The sequence below is a fragment of the Monodon monoceros genome, unplaced genomic scaffold, assembly GCF_005190385.1.
Source record: "Monodon monoceros isolate NGI ecotype Baffin Bay Population unplaced genomic scaffold, NGI_Narwhal_1 Super_Scaffold_21, whole genome shotgun sequence".
NCBI lineage: Eukaryota > Metazoa > Chordata > Mammalia > Artiodactyla > Monodontidae > Monodon > Monodon monoceros.
In genome coordinates, this window is record NW_021703778.1 from 147,588,971 (window position 1) to 147,603,003 (window position 14,033).

At 41.1% G+C, this 14,033-nt stretch overlaps 1 protein-coding gene across 1 annotated transcript in view; it reads left to right on the forward strand.

Moving 5' to 3' along the window:
• The window catches only part of TTLL5 (tubulin tyrosine ligase like 5), a 307,505-nt gene that overhangs the window by 157,886 nt on the left and 135,586 nt on the right, over window positions 1-14,033 (forward strand). Inside the window, exon 29 of the mRNA XM_029239548.1 lies at window positions 1,758-1,912. Within this exon, the coding sequence (XP_029095381.1) occupies window positions 1,758-1,912 (155 nt within the window). The remainder of the gene's footprint in view (window positions 1-1,757; window positions 1,913-14,033) is intronic.

Genomic DNA, 14,033 nt, shown 5'->3' on the forward strand with positions numbered 1-14,033 from the left:
AACTAGGAATGAAGCACTATACTGTTACTAAAAATGACTTATTTTCTTTCAGAATTATCAGATTTTTTAAAAATCCAGAATTCTTCTATTTGTAAATGTCAAAATTGTTAGCTTCCTGGGACACTTCATAGGAGGACACTTTTCTTGGAATTCATATCTCCTCACTTCACTATTCCTTAGTGTCTCCTACTCAGCACCCTGCATTCAGCTTTGAGTACACCCCCTCTTTTCAGCATCCCCTGTACATCTCATTTGAAATGCTTCTTGAACCATCCTTTCTTTTCTGATTCCACTCTTTCCAGCCAGGTTTTAAGGTTATCACCTCGCACCTGTATTTTTCATAATAACTTACATTTTTTTCTTTTGGATTATAAAAGTAATACATGCCCTTTAGAGTGTGTGTCTGCGTATATGTCCATTTAAGGAAATTGCTTCTGCCCTCTGTACAGTTTCATATTGTGATTTTGTTTTTTAACTTGAGATATCAGCATGTTACTATATCACTAAGTATTCTCCAAAAACATTCTAATGGATACATAATATTCCCTTATATGTTTAGAGCAAAATTTATTTAACATAATTTATTTAAATACTCTCAGCCATTTAGATCTTTCCTTTTTCAGTATTAAAATCAATGCTTGTTTTCAGTTTCTATTCCCAGCATAGTGTAGTGAGTAAGAACGTGCGATTTGGAGTTTCAAAGACTATGGTTCAGATCCTGGTTCTGCCATTTATTCCTGGGCCTCAGTTTCCTTCTTTGTAAAGTGGGGATTATAATAGTACTTGCCAATAGCATTATGACAGTTTGAATGAGATGCAGGTAATATACTCGTTTATACAGAGCTTGGCACATTGTAAGTGCTGCTAAATGGTAACTGCTATTATAATACTCACCTCATTAATGATCTGCAGTTGTTTTTTTAGCGTAGTTCCTATAAGTTAGAGTGTAACATCAAAGTGTACAAATATTTTGATACTTTTAATAATATATTGCCATATTTATTTGTAGAAAGATTGTACCAATTAATAGTCTCATAAATAGTATAAGTACATATCTAATATCACCCTTGCCATGGTTAGGTACTATATTTTTGGTTATTATTTATGTCAGTGTAACATACGAAAGTGTTATAATTTACATTTCTTTGATTGACAGTGGAAATGACTAGTTTTAATTGTTTAATTGGCTAATTATATTCCATTTTTGTAAATTGTTTATTGAAGTCGGTGCCCATTTTTCTATTGCCTGTGCATCTTTTTTCTAAATCAGTGAGTTCTTTATATAGTAATTATTTATTATACATAAATAAATAATAATAAATATTATAAATTATTATTTATTAATAATAATTATTATTTATCGAGCATTTAGAACTTTCATATGACACAAGGGTCAGAAAGCCTAAGTAGTTTGCCTAATTCTTAGAACCTTGTGTGACACAGAGTAAATACTCAGTAAGTACTTGCTGTTTTTGTTATTAATCTTTGTATTTCACAGCACCTCGCATAGTATGGTGCTTTGCACATAGTAGGGGCAGAATAAATACTCGTTAATTTATATTGACACTAGCCACCCTCACCTGTGCTCTTGGATGTGCACAGAAGCGAGCCTTTAATGAGTGCCTTTGTGGCAACCACTGTTTAAGCTCAGGTGGGTCAGCATCTCCTGGACTCTACATGATTTTCCCCATTATGATTTTAATGATACTTTTCTAAAACTCTGTAAAATCAGGTTATTTCCCTCACTTCATTTCTAGGTAACACACCTGAATTTGGCAAGTGGCGTCATAAACGGAAGCAGTGCTTCAACTCCCCACACACTTTGGCCTGTCATCAGTCCTAGTGGCCCAACATGGTCAATACAGTCAGACCCCCAAGCTCCTGAGAGCCACTCCGCCCCTCCTGGAAGCAGGTATGTAAAGGGCGATGGTGCCGGCATTTGGGTCACACAGGGGCAGCCTGGATGCTAAGCAAGTCATTCTCACTTTGAGTTCCCTGCACAGGCACCAGCAAGACAAGTGCCTTTCCCCTCATGCCCTAATCCTCTGGTGCCTGAATATAGGGCCTCATTTCACTTGTAAGACAGTTTGTGGGCAAATCAAATGAAAAGGAAATTTCTGATACAGTTCAGCAAGTTCACTTCTGGGTGAAAGAGCAAGAATTTATACTATGCTTAATCCTTGCTCACAGTCAACATTTTTGTGTATTGACTTTTGACATTTTCTCCTTGTCTCCTAATTCTTTTTTTATACCTTGTATTACATTGTGTTTCAGTAACTTTGGACTCTTTTCTTTTGAAGCACATATTTTATATGTTTTTATGTAGGTTATCTAATTAAACTCAAACAGCCTCCCTGGACAATGTTCATTTGGAAAGTAGGAAGGAAATTCCCTTTATGTAGTTGAGCAAAGTGGCAGAGGATAGATCCAAATAGATTCTGGCCATAACGTCAGCAACTTCTGATTTAAAAAAGAAACCACTGTATTGGATTCTAGTCTCAATCTGTATTTCAAGTTCCCCTGTATAAAAAACGTAAGAAGAAACAGATTCCCAGTACATCTTGCTTTAGTGGCTATTAAATATGGGTTTAATTGCATCTGTCCCTGAGTCAGATGAGCTAGAATGGAATGTGACTGTTACAATGAAGTATTCCAACCAGCTGAGATATTGTTCCCTCCAAATAAAGACACTGTGCCACAGGTGTCCCACCAGGTCCCTACCCCAGGCCAGCACATCAGCCTCTGCCAACCAGCCACCTCTTTGGATGCTGCCCTGCCCTGAGGTTGGAGGGGTGACCGAAGGCTTGGGCATGGAGGAAATACCTAATTGTTGTTCAAGTATCTGTTGGTGTTAGAATGATTACTTAAGGAACTAATTTGGGAAGCAGAGACTCTGCCCAGGAAGCAAGATAAACATAAGCGCATTACATCATGCTCTGGTACGGTGTCTTTCATACCAGTGATCATTGTGGTCAAGGGTGAAAAGAATCATCTCAATTTAGAATTATGAAGAGTTGAAGACCAAGAGGCAGGACTTTTGAAGACAGGACATCCTCCCACACTATTCTCTTCATAGGAGAAGTCTGTCCTTTGGTGATTTATGATTCCAGAGTAACCGCATTCCTAAAACATAAGTCGTAAAAAAGAAATTCTGTTTATACCACAGAGCTTTATTTTCCATATAAAATATTTCCAAATATTCCATTTTCATTTTACAATCAGAGGCTTGTTTCTATGGAAAACACTTTCTGTGCAATCTTGGATATATTGTCTATATGACAAGGCTGCAACCGTTTTCCATACGGTAAGCAAAATGTCAAGACTATACATTTTGGAAAAATAGTTTTAGCTTTTTTTTTTTTTTTTTTTGGCTGCACCACAGGGCATGCGGGATGATGAGATCCCCAACCAACCAGGGATCAAACCCGTGCCCCCTGCAATGGAAGCTCAGATTCTTAACCACTGGACTGCCAGGGAAGTCCTGAGTTTTAGCATTTTTCATACTTGTGTTTGGAATAAAAATTATGGCTGGGTTTTGAGCCTTCTCTTGGTGACACCTTTTAATGCCGAGACACAGAAAGATGAAGGGGTCCATCAAGGTCAGAGGCAGGACCTAGGGTGCAGTGCTGTGAGTGACCTTCTCCCAGCCAGACTGTGCTCATGGGCTGTGGTAGAATGCCACATGATACGATCGACTTCAGAACCACTGGCACCAGGAAGTAGCCCCTGCAAAGCCCCCTGGTCTTTCCCTTTGGGGGTTAGCTGTACCCATAACAGCCGTCTCTTCACCTACTCTTCAAGCTCGAGGGTCAGTTCTCTGGCCCCATTCTAGTCCAGGGTAGCCCTGGAAAATCTCCCTTCCCCCAACCCCCAACACTGTGCAACCTCTGGTTGCCATGACAGCCTGCAAGCTCAGCTTGGGAGTTCCAGTTCCATGTGGAATTCCCAGAGATACCCACCCTAAAGAGCCTTAAATGAATTCTCAGAGGTCCTTTCAGAACTGACTATGACATGGGCCCCAGCCAGCCCTCCCTCAGGCATTCGCTCTGTCCCATGCCCCAGTTTCTTTATTTACCTGGTAAGTCACTGTTTTGTGGATATTTATTTAGTCTCTTGTTGTTCCTTCCTTAGTAGTAAGGGTGACTGAGTTTAATGAATAAGGGATTAGTAGCTTAGAGATGTGAGTTTTATTACTGACTTTTACACTAAGTGACCCTAAACTATTCATTTAATCTTTTTATTGGATAAGCATACTTACGTGTAAACTGGCCTGTTTTGGGAGCTTTTAGGTTGTTCTTAAAGCACTTTGATCTCCCTGGAAGTGGGTGCTAAGTAAATAACATGTCCTCTTACTTGTACATCTACAAAAGCATCAGTGGATTCCAGTGCTGATAAACTCTCATAATTCACTCAACCAGGAGCTGCCCTGTAAACAGTAAAAAGATGTAAAGAGAATCCAATGCTGGCTGTACTTTTCATCTGCATCTTGGAGGATTCAGTGACTTGGTAGCCACAGGAATGAAAACTGGTGACTCACAAGAACTCAGCAAATAGTGTTATTTTTCATTTCCCTGTGGCGTTGCTATTGTTCTCAATTTTATGGATCACACAAGTTTTCACCAGACAACCTTGTTCTTCCCCCGCTGTTTTGAAACCACCCCAAATGTAGCCCAGGGCTGTCGTCTCCCATTGGGTCAGTGTGAGCTCAGCCCAGCTCCTCAAATCCCTCGGTTCCTTTGGTCTGTCTGGAGTCCCTGTTGGAGCTTTGTTGTGGGAGAGGAAGGCAGAGAGCCCACGCCTTGCCCAGACAGTCTGAGGCCTGGCCGTGGAGCTTGCAGTTCCCTAGACACTCGGAGTTGGACTTGGCCAGCCATTCCTCTGTTGTTACTTTTCAGAGGTAATAAGTGAGATTAATTGCAGGCCATTCTCCAGAAGAGAATGTAGTCAGGGCCAAATACAGTCACATGTTTAGAAGCCTGAGGTGTGCCTTCGAGCAAGGCCAATTGAGAATTATACAATCTGGCCTCCAGGATGCAGGTACCGAATGTCCGCGACCTCTTTTTTCTTAAAGGGATTGTATTTGATTTCTAGATGCTGATACCTGGGTACTAAGCTTTTCTTTAGCCAATGAAATGGGTCGGGTTTTTCAAGCTGCCTTTTAATTATCTATTTTTCTGGGTACCCGGGGAATTGTTAGGAGCTGAGATTGATGTGCAGAGGCATCTCCTCATTACCGCCAGCCTTGCACAGAACTGGGCCATGTCAGGGAGGAGCATTTTCTAGGTGAGGAGAGCATCTTTCTTTGGGAGACCTGGAAGGGTTACTGTAAAGTTCTGGCTGCTGCTTGGAATGATTTGGGAAGGACAGGGCCTCAGACGGCTTGGCAGGAACCTGAGGCTCTGTTTTTTTCCAGTCCAGCCCTTCCTCGTGGATCGAGCTGTCAGGGAATCCCACGAATGTCTGGCTTCTGCCCCTTTGTATGTTTTTCCAGCATTTGTCATTGAATTATTTTTATCCATCTCTGGTTTTTTCACACATGCAACCTGGGGATTTATCTGTTCCTCGATGTTAAAGGTGAGGGAGGTTGAAGGCACAGTCATGAGTTTGTTCCTTCTTTTTGTGACAGGGCAAGACATCGTGGGCCTAGGCTGTGTGGCCTGGTAGCCTCTACTCTGGAAAACAGCTGTATGTCAGAACTTTAAATTCTGTACTGGGGAATGGGATACAATGAAGCCCCAAATCTTGGAAAATTGGGTGATACTTCATGTCACCTTGTTCCTCTGCCCTCTTACTCTTTAGTTATAAATTATAGTCTGGTACCTTTCTTTACATAATTTTTTGAAACAGATTTTCACAGATTCTGATACCAGTTTAACTAATACTTTTCTCCCTTGTTTTAGATTATTTCTTTTTCTAAAAAAATACTTTTTATTTATTTATTTATTTTTGGCTGCATTGGGTCTTCGTTGCCGAGCGCAGGCTTTCTCTAGTTGCGGCGAGCGGGGGCTACTCTTCATTGCGGTGCATGGGCTTCGCGTTGCGGTGGCTTCTCTTGTTGCAGAGCACGGGCTCTAGGCGCGCAGGCTTCAGTAGTTGTGGCTCGCGGGCTCTAGAGCACAGGCTCAGTAGTTGTGACGCACGGGCTTAGTCGCTCCACGGCATGTGGGATCTTCCCGGACCAGGGCTCGAACCTGTGTCCCCTGCATTGGCAGGCGGATTCTTAACCACTGCGCCACCGGGGAAGTCCTAGATTATTTCTCACGAATGTTGCTGGAGATTCAGGACTCTGACTTCCCATCTTTTCATTTTCAGTTCTCAGAAATATTGAGTTTATTTTCTTTAATAAAACATGTTCTGTTCATTTTCTATGTGTCAGGCATTGTGTTAGCTGCTGGGAGTAGCGACAAATAAGACAGAATCGTCCCCAGTCTCCCAGAGTTTACTGTCCAGGATGTATCTTCTATGCTGTCGGCGTAGTGCTGAGCACTGGGTAGGGTCTAAAAGACTGAAGACCTGGTGTTGGATCACTAAGAGGTTACTGTCTAACAACGAGAAGGAGCCACATACACATGGAACAGTTAGGAAACAGTGTTGGGCAGCATATAACAAAAAGATTTAAATTGTGTGACCCAGGCAATTAGAAGAAAGAGAATCAAGAAGAGGGTGTAAGGATTTAACCCTGTCACCGGCTACAACATGGCTGAACCTTGAGGACATAATGCTAAGTGAAATGAGCCAGTCACAAAAGGACCAATACTGTATGATTCCACTCCTGTGAAGTATCTAAAGTCGTCTAAATTGTAGAAACAGAAAGCAGAAAGGTGGTTGCCAAGGGCTGGGGGAGTAGAGGAGGGGGAGTTAGTGTTTAACGGCTATAGAGTTTCTAACTTGCAAGATGAAAAAGTTCTAGAGATCTGTTGCACAACAGTGGGACTGTACTTAACACTACGGACCTGCAGTCATAAAAATGGTTAAGATGGTAACTTTAAAGTTATACTATTTTTTTTAACCACAATAAAAAGAGAATAGGAGGAGGAGTGTGTGGGGTTTTAAAAGAGAGCCCCATAGTTCTGCAAAAATTATTCAGCGACCAAAATGCTAAGGCTTTGTTTCCATTTTCTTCCTCTGTTTAGGGGAATTATTCTGAAACTAGTCCTTTAAATGTTTCTATTTCTTTAAAAGTATGTTTACTTTATTTATTTATTTTTTTTTTTGCGGTACGCGGGCCTCTCACTGTTGTGGCCTCTCCTGTTGTGGAGCACAGGCTCCGGACACGCAGGCTCAGCGGCCATGGCTCACGGGCCCAGCCGTTGCGCGGCATGTGGGATCTTCACGGACCGGGGCACGAACCCGTGTCCCCTGCATCGGCAGGCGGACCCTCAACCACTGCGCCACCAGGGAAGCCCAGTATGTTTAGTTTATAGGAAAGGAGGCCATCAACCCCTGTTAAGAAGATGGCAGGGTATAGTGGAAAGAGAAGGGACTTCAGGGTTTGCCTTACTGAGTGTATGACCTTGACCTTGTGCGAGTTGCCTAGCTTCTCTGAGCCACAATTTCCCCATCTGCTTAAAAGTGCAGATAATAATACCTACCTCATTAAGTTGTTATAAGATTTAGTAGAGTTGTGCATGTGAAAGTAGCCAGTATAGTGCCTGGTTTTGGTGTAGGTTCTTGATACCACTTAGTTCCCTTTCCAGGAAAAAAAAAAAAAAAAAAAGGAGAAACTTAAAATTGGACTTGCTTGGGATGTGGGATTGCTACACTCCGTGTTTTAGTATCTGGTTTAGAGGAAACTGGCCATCAGCCATATGCAGTGCACTCCTGGAGCTGGATCGCAGAGATGTAGCCTTTCCAGCTGAGGAAGGGCCATCAGAGTGGGGCCCACAGGAGACTCTTCCTTTTCTTTGACCCCTTTGTTGAAGGGTGACTTCTTTCTACTTAACAGGCCCTTCCTCTCTGCTATCTTCTTCTGAATGTTGAAATTTCCATTGCGGCTCAATGTTCCAGCCAGTAAACACTCATATTTTCCATCCATCCTGGGGGTCGAGCTTTGGGAGAGCTTTCCTCTGGAGGAGTTTGGAGCTTATAATTTTGTACTTTATCCTGTTATATAAACAACACTCTCTAGCCAAAGAGCACAATCACAAAAAGAAACCACTTTTGGGGGGCCTAAAAACAAAAAGAAACTCTTTCTTGTTCAGAGTTCTGTAGAAGTGCTATTTCTCTCATCCTCCTTCCTTCCCATAAAACAAAGTTTACCTGACCTTCTTCCTCCTGAGTCTTAGCTCTTAACCACTCCTTCCCCTTGAGAAAAACTCTTCTCTGGCACACGGGTGATAAAGGCCTGAACTTCTATCTGAAATTCCTCTGCTTCTTTTCTCACTCAGCCAGACACATAACCTCTCAAGGGTTATGCTCTGTGTCAGTTCAAGCTCTGTGACAGATTCTACAGTTCCTCCTTCACCAAGAGAGCTGAGTGCTGTAGGTGTTTGTACCAAGGCCAGAATCACTGGACTTCTGCCTGTTGAAGGAATGTTGGTAAACTTTGGAAATGTGTCAGAGATCGCTGGCTGGACATCATACCAAGGCCTAGGCAAAGTAAGTTAGGGAATGTTTGGGCCTAGTATCAGGAGTGGAAGACGGGGGTCTTTTCTTATCTGCAAGCCAGAATAAAATGCAGCTTGCTTTGTGGTTTGCCAGTGTAGCATTTTTCCAGTTTCGTTTGCCTTCTCCCCTCCCTCTCAAAGCATTAAAGATAAACTACCTTATATACATTTCCTCAGGATTAACACACACACATGCACACTCGGACACATACACACAGAGTCATTGTTAGAGGCAAGACTCTGTCTTATTTAGCTGTTCACTTTGTAATTTGATATCCATCCACAATTGATGATTATTTTGGTTTTAAGAGGACTGAATGACAAAAATCCATGTACAAGCTGAGTGAGACTCCTTTTCTAGAATTAGGGAATTTTATCACAGTTACTTAATTCATAATTCAGTTTAATTCTCACATGGTTTTTCTGTCATCTTCTATCTTTCCAACATAGCTGTTTACCAGCCGTAAAAGAGTTTGGAAAGAACCACAGTGGTGAAGAAACACTATATCTTTCTTTCTGACTCTTGTAGAGAAACACTGATGATCCATTTTTAAAGCTTACTTAATGTTGACTCAACAAATGTAGGACAACCAGCTGGCTTCACTGAACCTTTAGCTAAAGACCTCATCCTACCCTCCTGCCCATCTTTCTGCTGAAAGACTCTCAGCATATATTACTGACCGAGTACAGCTAAAATATCAATGCTTTGTTTTTTTTAAGTCCTAGGATTTAAGAGGCTAAAAGGAAAAAAATCTTCCTGTATCTATATTTTAATAAAAGAAAACAATAGACTCATATGGTCTGAAAAGGAGTACAGGTTCTCTCGTCCCCGCAGCCCTTTTGAGGAGCAAAATTTTGGTGTAAGTTCTGGTTTTGGTGTAGTTTCCTGATAACTCTTAGTTCCCTTTTCAGAAAAGAGAAAAACATAAAAAATTAGACTTGCTTAGGATACGGTATTGCTACACCACTGAGTTCAGATACAACTGGCCATCACTTACGTGCACTGTCATATCGTATCACGGTGACAAGTGACAAAAGCAGTTATACCTAATCACAACGCTCAGGTTTACATTATTTGTTTTTATAGTGAAGTAAGGATCTATATATTAAAATTTTGATTATAAGCTATTAAAATGCTCCTAAGGAAAAATAAGAGAAGCTAAACTTAAAAGGTAACATTTTAATATGGAGCCAAGTGTTCTTTGGGAAATGCGAGTAGGGCTAGAGTGAGAGAGACAATATATGAGAGCTTAGGAATTCAAAATGTCACATCATGTGGCAGGCCCACGTGTTAGTAACAAGTAACAGTAGAACTCTTGTCCTAATTGGACCATTCTTATGCTTCAGAGGCAATAAAGGGGTGTTTTTTGGCTTTCATGAATTATCAGGCTAAGACTTGTATTAATTTGGCTTCAAAGTCAATAATCAATGCCACGTTTTGCCTGGTTTTTTAAAAGAAGTTTTACTATCTTTCTGTAATGAAAATGAAATATGGGTGCATCTCAGTAAAGTGACTATAATCTAGAAGGCTTTAGATGAGAAAATTAGGCTCTCTGGCACCACAGGTAAGGAAACCATAAGGGGGGTGGGTAATAAATAGGTTGTACCTAAAGGCTACAGGAAATCAAATTATGTTCTTGTGAAACTGGGTTGCACCAAGCAAAACTGAGCAGATGAAAAAATCTGTCTATATCATTTGTATTCTCAAATATCTTGCTAGCTGCTTGAACCCAACACTGACATTTGAAATACAAGACCCTAAGAGAAGAGTTTTTTTACCTTCTTCACCAAATATTTAGTATATTGAAATACTTGAAAAAGAAGAAAGGTGAAACTGGTAATAAGTAATGTTCCAGCTGGAAAATGGCTTCATCTGGTAGTTGTTAAAACAATGTTACCCTAAAAAAGTTAGCATGTTACTAAATATCTCCTAAATGCAAGGCATGGGGCTCACTCTGAAGGAGGTAATAGACAGGGTCTCACTCTGTCTGGAGGAAAGTTGATAGTCACTTAAGTTACTAATGCAAGTATTGTAAGGCAATATGTACTTAATTGTTGACGAAGAGGATTATGCTGTTAAGTGGTACAAGTTCAGAGGAGAAATTGATCACTCTGACTGGAGAAAGTGGCAAAACCTTCACGGAAAAGAAAGGTGTGTGAGCTGACTCTGGAAGGGCAGCTGGGGCTTGGGCAGGCAGAGAGGCTAAAATTAATCAATCAAGAGGTAACTGCACATTTACTTTGTGCTCCGTGCTTTGCGAGGATCTATGAGAGGATCAAGAAATGTGCTCCACAGTCCTGTAAGTTAGAGCTGACACTCAGCAGGGCGGTCTAGAGAATACTGCCCTGGAAGTTTGCTTATTTTTGGCATGTGAAATATAGAGCGAGTGATTAAAGGGGGGGCATATGGACTCAGTGGAGCTCGCAGTTCAGAAAAGGTACTAAAGAAGGGTGGAAATCTAAGGCTCTGCAGAGGAAGGGTTTAAGGTAGAGTTTAAATACATCCTAGATTGTATACAGGCTGCAGACTCCTGCAGAAAAGGAGAGGAAGAAAAAGAGAGATAATGTACAAGGTGTTTAAGGCATCTTCAAGGGAGAGTGAATGGGAACCAGTCCAGCTGATAAAATGTATTAGTCAAAACACTTTGAGTTTTGGGGGGTGTTCTTTGTAAATTTATTTATTTATATTTTATTTTTGGCTGCGTTGGGTCTTCGTTGCTGTGTGCGGGCTTTTCTCTAGCTGTGGCGAGCGGGGGCTCCTCTTCGTTGCAATGCACGGGCTTCTCGTTGCAGTGGCTTCTCTTGTTGCAGAGCACGGGCTCTAGGCGCGCGGGCTTCAGTAGTTGTGGCGCACGAGCTTAGTTGCTCCACGGCATGTGGGGTCTTCCCCGACCAGGGCTTGAACCCGTGTCCCCTGCATTGGCAGGCGGATTCTTAGCCACTGTGCCACCAGGGAAGTCCCAAAACACTTTTGAGTTTGAAGTGATAGAAGCTGAAATCATGCTGGATCCTAACTGTAAAGGCGATTTTTCAGTTCATACAACTAAAAGGTCTAGAAATTGATGTTGGGGGCTTATGAAGCATCATTAATCATACTTTCTACTTGTCTCCAGGTCTTGCCTCCACAACTAAATGAGAAATTATAGAAAAATATCAAAGATAGCAAAATACCAACTTTATTGCTGATAAAGATAAATTGGAGAATACATCTTGGGAATATGGTACAATTCTACCTTTCATGGCTAAGTCTTTCTCATTTGTCTTATTTATTCTAAAGATTTTCTTTGTTGATATTTTGTTAATTTTGATAATTAAAACAAAATTTTTAAGGAAGAAATAAAAAGACCTTCTAATGTACCACAAAAACAAAAAATAACTTGGCCTGATTTTCAAGGTGAATATCTGTATTTGGCCCCAATCTACCTTTCCAGTTTTATTCTTCACACATTTAGTTCCAGCCAAACTCTATGGATCAAAAATAGTACATTTTCCCATCACTACATCCTTATACCATTCTGTAGCACTTATCCTATTAATTTACTATAATTACTTCACGAAAGTGTAAGTTGTCTTATTCACTGTTGTACCCCAGTGCCTTGGTAAACAGCAGACACTTAAACATAAAGAACAAATATTAAGTAAAAGAATGAGGGAATGAACAGACCCCCTGCTCCTCACCTGTATGTTTACATGTTCAAACCCTTTTCTCCTACAGGGCTCAGCTCAGCTCAGCCTTTCTGCAACCTTCCCTGATGACATCCCAAGCAGATGTCATTAGGCTTTCTCTTCCTTCTGTTCTTCATCCCCTGGGCTCATGTTCCTAAAAGATGTAATTCAGAGGAGGCTCTGGCTAAATGCACAGTTTTAATTCCTAGAGAATGAATTTTTGTGGCTCTTCCTATCCTAGTGATCTGAAAACTAGAGAAAAAAAGCCCTGTTTCTTCTCCACTGAAGTTCTTTTTTTCCTTTTTTATTTTTATTATTTTTATTTTTTAACATCTTGATTGGAGTATAATTGCTTTACAACGGTGTGTTAGTTTCTGCTGTATAACACAGTGAATCAGCTATACGTATACATATATCCCCATATCTCCTCCCTCTTGCGTCTCCCTCCCACCCTCCCTATCCCACCCCTCTAGGTGGAGCTCACACAGCTGCCTTCCCAAGTCATCAGGTCCTTATTCTTCTCCTTTGAACCCTATTCAGTTCTTTCTAGTTATCCAAGATTGAAAGTGCCCTACAAGCAAAAGACCCTTTGCATTTTGGGGGGCGGGGGGGGGGGCGTGCTGTTGGAAGAGGCAGGGTGTGGAAGAAGAGGAAAAGGCAGAGACCCTTCTTTTTACCCTCCTTCTCCCCACCCCACCTAACCCTCAGGAGTCTTGAGAGCCACTCCTAGAAGGTGCTTAAACAGCCCAGTCAGTATAGGATGACTATCTCTTTACTCCAGCTTTTTAACATCGGTTGACCAATAAGTCATGGTGTGTACTGAATATGTGTGATATTTCAGATTTTCGGTGTTCTCTACAGTAGCTCCTCTCTCCTCACTGTCCTTTATCTGATAGACTTATAGTCGGCCCTCGGTATCCACAGGTCTGCATCCACGGATCAAAATATTTAGAAGAAAAAATTTCAGAAAGTTCCAAAAAGCAAAACTTGAATTTGCTATAGTCCAACAACTGTTTACATAGCATTTACATTATATTAGGTATTAGAAGTAATCTAGAGATGATTTAAAGTATATGGGAGGATGTGTGTAGGTTATATGCAGATACTGTGCCATTTTATATAAGGGACTTGAGCATCCTTGGATTTTGGTATCCACGGGGATCCTGGAACCAATCCCTTGCACATACCAAGGGACGACTGTACTGGCATCCCCTACCTGGGTGGCTAGTATGGAGAATGCATAATGTCAGGCCACCATCTCCCTGCTCCAAGTTCTAATATCTGTTTACCTCTGCTATGACACATACCACTCCTCTTTGTATTATTGTTGTTTGTATACTTGTCTTACCTCCTGTATTAGATTGTAAGCTTTTGAGGGTCAGAGACTGAGTCTTACACATCATTATGTCCTTACGCTTTCTTGTACAAAGTGCTCAGTAAATGTTTGGTGAATAAGTGGCTAGATCAGTGCCGTCCAACATGGTAGCCACAAGCCACGTGTGGATTTTAAATTTTTAAATCAATTAAAATTAAATAAAATGAAAAGTTCAGTTCCTCAGTCATACTAGCCACATTTCGAATACTCAAAAGCCAAATGTGGCTCGTGGCTCCCATATTGGACAGTACAGGACAAAATGGTTGTCCCAGAAGATTCAAAGATGTGTAGAGACCCAAACTTGGTCAGTGGAAAAAAAAAAAAAAAAAAAGAAGTACAAAGTAAGGCATATTCTTGATTATCCTCTTAGGCTCTTTTGTAGCTGT